Source organism: Macrobrachium nipponense, chromosome 5 (assembly GCF_015104395.2).
Source record: "Macrobrachium nipponense isolate FS-2020 chromosome 5, ASM1510439v2, whole genome shotgun sequence".
In the NCBI taxonomy this organism is placed as follows: domain Eukaryota; kingdom Metazoa; phylum Arthropoda; class Malacostraca; order Decapoda; family Palaemonidae; genus Macrobrachium; species Macrobrachium nipponense.
Genome location: NC_061107.1, coordinates 96,256,012 through 96,263,511, shown reverse-complemented (window position 1 = coordinate 96,263,511; position 7,500 = coordinate 96,256,012). Strand labels below are relative to the sequence as shown.

Below are 7,500 nucleotides of genomic sequence, written 5' to 3'. Positions count from 1 at the left end.
TATATATGTATGTGTGTGTGTGTGTGTGTGTGTATGGTTGAAATTATTATTTTGAAACTAAGAAACTAAACTATCAAAATTATAATAAGGGACGAATTTAAAAAAAACAAATTGAATCACTGTTGATTGTGTGCTTATCGGTTATGAATTTGATGTGTTGGCAGTAGTAATAATGTTATAAAAAGATTACTTAGAATTTAATAATTAAAATAGATATGTATCAACTTTAATTTAGTCTCCAGTCATGACTTTATTACAATTTATTTTCTTTATTCTTTGAATGAAAATTACTTTCTTTTTAAAGGCTGTTATAAATTTATGACATTCTTTACTACTTTCGTTAGCAAATTAAAATATGTAGATGAAATGCAATTGCTGGCCTAATGACGTCAATGTTATGTAAAGAAAAAGAAGGAAGTATAACCTCAAACTGCCACTAAAATTTGGCTCTTACCTTGTGGCTCCTGTGCTAAAAGACCAATCCCTCACTGAGGAGGGAGATGAGGATGACGGTGGCGTGAAGGAACACGCAAGATCTACCAGAGGCTTATAAGGTACCATAGGCCTCCCTTTGGGCTGGGTATCTTTACCATCAGCAATGGTTTCTGCCAGGGCATCTAGATCCTCCAAGGAAGCCAGACGCGCCCTGAGATGGGACTGGACTTCCTCTAAGATGTCCATCGTTGTTTTTGGTGTTTCTTTGTTGCTGTATATGTACAGTGGATTCTCGCGTTTTGCTGACACGGCATTTGAAGACAAACGATGTCTGTGTCTTCCACGCGACTTAAAACTTTCAACAAATGTTTTATTCACATCATCTCCCTTTGTCAAATTCTCACTAGAGTCGTTTTCAAAAGAAGACTGGTCACGATTTGTGATTTTATAGTACTTAATATTCTTATAAAGTTTTGTGCTTCGTTTATGACGAGTCTTTTCACTAGCACTAGGTTCATTACCTGCCTTTAATTTATGTGTCTCAAGGTTTGTTGGACTAGATATGTTAATTAAATTCTTACAAGAATTTATGTCCTCACCATAGGGATCTATGGATGAAAATGAATTACTAACTCCTAACAATACTGACTGATCATTACTAGTCCTTTTAGAGGCACTTTTAAGCGATTCACTGGAAGATAACTCAAGTTTCTTAGACCTCTTTTCCCTTTTCCTATCTTCTGCCAATGAATCACTTGATTTTTCAGCTGTACCTTCTTTTAGTTCGTCATCTACAGCAGTCATTCTTTTGTTTTTCTGACATACTCTACGAATACCGGGTGGAGAAATATTTCCATTTTCCTGCTCACTACATAATCTGTCAGATATGCAGTTAGGCACTGAATTTGTATTGTTTTCTAAACTACAGTCTTTGAAATTGCTGTCTGCGCTGTTTGCAGAATGAATGACCTTCATTTTACTTCTTGTAATGCCTAGCTGAATGTGTTTAGTTTCAGGTTTAATAATAAGGGACTGTACAAGATATGACGACTCAGGGATATTAGGCACTTTTAAGTCTGAGTCCTTTGCTTTTTTAAACTGAACATACTCTTCTCTGTCAAAATTGTCAATACTGTTCTCTAACACAAAATTAACTGCTTCACAGGGGCTCAAGTCATAAGAATGATAGAACGAACTCTCAAAACCACTAAGAAAGCCGTTTTCCATGAACTCTTTTGTACCTTCCTGAAGGGCTACCTCATCTTCAGTGGCCAGAGGCTCAATCAGACCATGACGAGCCTTCTGAAGCTCTGAACTTAAACTTACAGTTACCATGAAACTAGAGGGCAAGGGAACCTTTCTTGGCTTCCGTTTGGGCTTGTGGAGGACAAATTCTGCCTCCTTGGCATTAAAATTCTGGTAAATTTCGACTTTAGAATTTGGCGGATTGGGTTGCATATCCTCGTTAGACAAATCTTCCGGGGTGAAAAGTTTCTGAGTGGCATCAGGCAGGGAATAACTATAGGCATTATGGCCCACCTTAGATGACTTTTTGTTGGGCGACTTCTTCGAATCATGGGGAAGATGCCTAGTTGCCGATGACTGAGCTGAATTCTTTTCTGAATGCAATGAACCATATGTGTCATTAGTCTTGACATGAGATTCCTTATTCTTCTTTGAGTCTTGAGGTATCTGCTGATGATCAATATTGTTTTTTAAGTAATTGGCATCTGCCTTCATGATTGCACTAAAAATGGATTTTTTACTTGCAAGCGAAATTGTTGGCCCTTTTTTCACTGACTCCTCACTGGTAAATGTACTAAGATCTTTTCCTGGGAGGTCGATATCTGAATAGTCATTATGGGGTTCACTACTGTTACCTAAAAATTTGTTTGAATTGTTCTTTATGATTAACTGACTTCCTTGGTCGCTTGAAAAAGTCTCCCGCTCTTGAGAGTGAAGAGCAGAAAAAGAATTATTCAACTTAGCCTCGGTCTGAGTATTATTGTAAACTGGTGATGAAAACTCGTGAGAGGATGAAAGATCACTTGAAGTTGGTTGTGTGATAACTACATCAGAACTAGAGAGAATGTCAAGACTTGTTACTGAAGATGAGCTTACTTGCTTTCTAGGGCTTTCTGTTGTTACTTGCCCTTGGGTATAGTTTGAGAATAATTTCGCTCCTGATCTTTTATTGGATGAAATATTGTCTACACAAGCACTGCCACCGTTTGTGGTGTCCACGTCTTGTCCATCGTTGATTCGAGATGCATTTTTTTCATTACTGTAAAGTAAGCTGGTTGTTCCACACGTGTTTTTCAACGGTCCACATTTAAAAGAAGGTACACATGACGTCATCAGCGTTGACTGAAACGAACCAAAGTTGAAGCGGCGCAAGTCATTCTCAGAACCTTGTTTACTGTGGATCATTTTTTTAACATCATTTTGAAATGTTCGCTGGCATAAATCCATCGTGTGACACTGGGCACTATCTGATTTCCATTGTATTTGACCACAACAAACACTATAGTGGAAATATAACCTCAAAATATATTTTCCCTCATATAAATAAAAAAAAGAGAGCTGTTCAATGCTGCTTAGTTTGGAATCATTAAAATATATTCATGCCGTATGTTTTCCTTAATTTTATTTCTAATGCGTTTGCAAGAATGTTTAAATTTTAAGCCTTTCTTAATTAATCTTAATTGTGCATGTAACATCAAACACTGATCTAAAATATTTTAGCGAAATTGAACATGACGGTTAATTCATAATGTTTGATGTATTTAGAAATATCCATGAATCACACCTTGGTGTTACATCGAATTAAGATATTTTCATTACAGTGAAATACTGATTATTCTAAGCACTTGATGTTTATACTTTTCATTAAATAAATTTCAGATTTTCATTATTCCTTCCGTAAAGATCCTATTGACTAACAGAAACCAGAACAACTTATTTCTAATTTCAGCATATAAGAATAAGAAAAACTAATGCGGTGTACATATTTAAAAATAGTCCTTATTTGTCAAAAAAGAGAACAGGCTGAAGTAACTCAATTACAGTTTTACACTAATAATCACTTTTTTCTTTATTAAAAGGGCATTAATTAAATCAAGTAATCTTGTTGGATACAAAGCTTTACTAGCCAAAAGTAAGCAGCATTTTCTTTAATTAACAATTTATCTCATCTTATGGTGCTTCACTGAATCCTTGGTTATGGCAAATCCAAACATCACCGACGGTGTACGGAAATAATTTTGGTTTTTCTCACGACTATCATTTTCGGTTAGATTCTCCACCAACACAACGAGTCATCTGTATCTGCTACACGTTCTCATAAAACTCTGAAATCACCACTGTTTCCGCAGTGGATTCCGTCTGGAGACATTTGGAGACCGGGTTTTTTATTATAAGTATCTCGGGCGAGGCTGCCTCGTCAGTCCTTGAGGGAATTCCTTCTGCTAATTTGAGGAGCGCATATGCAGATGACGTTTCATTCCAGAAGGTATAGAGAACCCGAGTCCAAAGTCGTCTTCACTTCTGCAAGAAAAAGAAATAGTGGACTTTAATGATGATTTTTTAAGGGAAGCTTTCAAAAAATGTATATTTTTATTGGAGGTCTCCAATTAGTATTTATATCAACATGCTCTCACATTTATTTCCAGTAATTGGATATGGGAGCAATGTATTTTTGTTAATCTTACTAATATTGGATAAGTTTTCTTATTGATTAATCATTATACAATTTTTCAAGGTAGGACATCATATTCTCGTAAGCTATTAAAATAATTAGTCATCATCAGCCAATAAATAGTTCGAGCATGTGAAATAAATCAGTGAGACAGGAACTAACGACAAGCACCTCGGAGGATATTTTCTCTTCAAAGATAAACTCTTTACATCAAACTTTTTCTCATATATAAAAGTCTGAACATTTGAATATCAATTCCACATTTCAGTGATACCGGAAACCTCTCATCAACGTTGGGTAATTGGTTCGTTTCCATTGTATTATCTCAACAAAATGAAAAAAGGCTCAAATAAATGTTACAGAGGTTTTCCTGGAAACGTTTCTGCAGGCATGAACGCATAATAGAGCTCCGGGCAATTTGTTGTCTATAGATTTTTTGAAAGGGCGAAAGGATGAAGAAAAAAATGTATCTATGATCTATAGGAGATAAAAGGTTTTTTTTACTTCGAAGCATAAATGGAATTCAAAACTGCTCTAGAAAAGTTTGGTTTTTGTGTGTGAATACAGAAAGGGCTTGGGGGTTGGACCGTTCATGATATATAAATGTCATAAGATTTGTGTGTCTTTACGATAACAGAAAAATACGAGGATTTTACTTTTTTTTCTTAAAAATAACACAAATATAAAACTGAAAATGAGAACTGCGTATTGACCATCACTTTAAAATCGATATATATATAGATATATATATATATATATATATATATATATATATATATATATATATATATATATATATATATATATATATATATATATCTATATATATATCGATTTTGGAAAGTGATGGTCAATACTCAGTTCTCATTTTCAGTTTTATATTTGTGTTATTTTTAAGAAAAAAAAAGTAAAATCCTCGTATTTTTCTGTTATCGTAAAGACACACAAATCTTATGACATTTATATATCATGAACGGTCCAACCCCCAAGCCCTATATATATATATATCTATATATATATATATATATATATATATATATATATATATATATATATATATATATATATATATATATATATATATATATATATATATATATATATATAATATATATATATATATATATATATATATATATATATATATATATATATATATATATATCCGTCAATACAGCGAATTTTTTCTTTTCGAACTATAACCTTATGAGAGCAACTTGAACAAATAAATCACCTGATTTATTTGATAGAGGATGCTATTTATTTCTTCGTCTAAAAAAAGCAGGAATTTAGAAATGGTATTAAAAAACCCAATATATTATTGTATGACAACACAAGCATTCATCAGGCGTAAAATAGAAAATTAGGTCAGCACTTACATTTAATTATCGTCCTATTTTATTAAAGAAGATTAAATTCATTGGCATTATACTATATATATATACACACACACACACACACACACACACACACACACACACACACACACATATATATATATATATATATATATAGATATATATTATATATATATATATACCTTTTAAAAAATGGGGTTATTAAGCTATAAGGCATATGATTCTTCATATAAAGTATTTATGTATTGACTTGCCTCAAGTCTATTTCTGTGATATGTCTGCTGGAGGGATACATTTTCTTCTTCATGCTGTTTCAGTAAAACATATCGCCTCCTGGGGACCATCATTGTAAATAGCTATTATTATATATGTCGTTTTCTTTCTCAGCTGCCTATGGTTTTTATTTACAGACGATATATTATATTAATATTTCTCTGTTGGTTTCCTTGTTTTAAAGCTGTTATCTCGATTGGAATCCAAAACGCTCACAAAAGTGATTATGATTGGAATTTGTAAGTAATTACCAAACAGTAATCAGTTTGAGCTAAAAATTAATTATGCTTTAACCCCCCAAAAATGAAGGATCTTCTGTTTTTAAATACAGTGATGTAGGTATAGATTTTTTTATAGTATAATTATCGAAACTCACCTCTGAAAGACTAAATGGAATTTCTTAAGTTTTAGAGATGAAAAAAGGGAAATAAGAAAATACCACAAATATGTATTTCGACTTTTATAAAAAGAGCTGATTACAAAGTCACCGCAAAAGATGGGTTTCTCATACCAGGTCATGTCTTCCCTGCTGTTGCCTTCAAATACCATACCGCAGAGACATGAAACATCTCGATGTTGTCCTTTCAGTCATATCCTTAACGATTGCATAGAAATTCTATCCAGTGCATATGCAGTCTATGCCTTTTTACACTTCAAAACGGCATCAAGATGGGGAAGCTGGTCATAGTAGACCAGAATTAGCAACAGAATTAGCCACGACGGCATCATCAGTGGGTATCCCCTCACTTGATCTTCAAAAAGGTGGCCTCGTGAAGGGAGCATCCATTTGTCTGAACATATCTGTTTCTTTAATAGTGCATTAAGAACTGTGCGTGCAAAGAGCGTAAATAAAGGTGCGGTCTTTGCAATACCCATTTATTCTCTGACGCATCATGGCCAGAGGCCTCTGAGGAAGAATTTCTTGGTAAATGTAACAAGAAGAGATTTTTCAGGTGTCGTTCATACTTATGATAGGAAGGATAGACCTTCCCTCATTCACTTATGGGGTGATGCAATGGATGGTTTTTCGACAAGCGCACTGTGAGGCCTTCGAGGGAAGCTATAATGGCATTGGCCTTGTTACTGTAGGTAGTTTGAGAAATTCCACTGAGTTGATGCTACAGCAGGAAGGGACGAAGTCATCAGGATACGCCAACATCTTCACATGGTGAAAAGTATAGATGGGGTCTTGACTGATAATAGCGCACAATTGGTTACTTCCTGTATGACTTCTTATTTCTATGGAAGTAGTCAAGGCCGAAGTCCCCAGCAATCTTGGGAAGTTTAACGTCATCCTGCCATACAACCTTCCTATATGTTTGATGATCTTCCGTGAGAGTTTAATGATCATTTAAGTATATTTTAGGCATTTATACGGATAAGGAATCCTTCAGACACCCCATGGGCACGACATTTTCATTGAAAAAGAGGTCATCAGAGAAATGGTGGACCCCAAAGGCACGAGATTTTCATTGAAAAAGAGGTCATCAGAGAAATGGTGGACCCCAAAGGCACGAGATTTTCATTGAAAAAGACGTCATCAGAGAAATGGTGGACTCAATCATAATTGCTGACATGTATCCAACACCTGTAACCAGCCTTTAACCAGTCATTAGATCTTTTGTAATATATCACTTAAAAACTCCTGAGTGGATTTATTGCTGGATGAAATCCCCATGAACTATACTTTAGTAGCAGGGTATGTAGACAAGTTTAAAAAAGGGGAGAAGATATTTC

At 34.4% G+C, this 7,500-nt stretch overlaps 1 protein-coding gene across 1 annotated transcript in view; it reads right to left on the bottom strand.

The window, feature by feature from the left end:
• LOC135215530 (serine-rich adhesin for platelets-like) overlaps positions 1–7,500 on the bottom strand; it is a 346,329-nt gene that overhangs the window by 6,768 nt on the left and 332,061 nt on the right. Inside the window, exon 2 of the mRNA XM_064250356.1 lies at positions 455–3,981. Within this exon, the coding sequence (XP_064106426.1) occupies positions 455–2,907 (2,453 nt within the window). The 5' untranslated portion in view covers positions 2,908–3,981. The remainder of the gene's footprint in view (positions 1–454; positions 3,982–7,500) is intronic.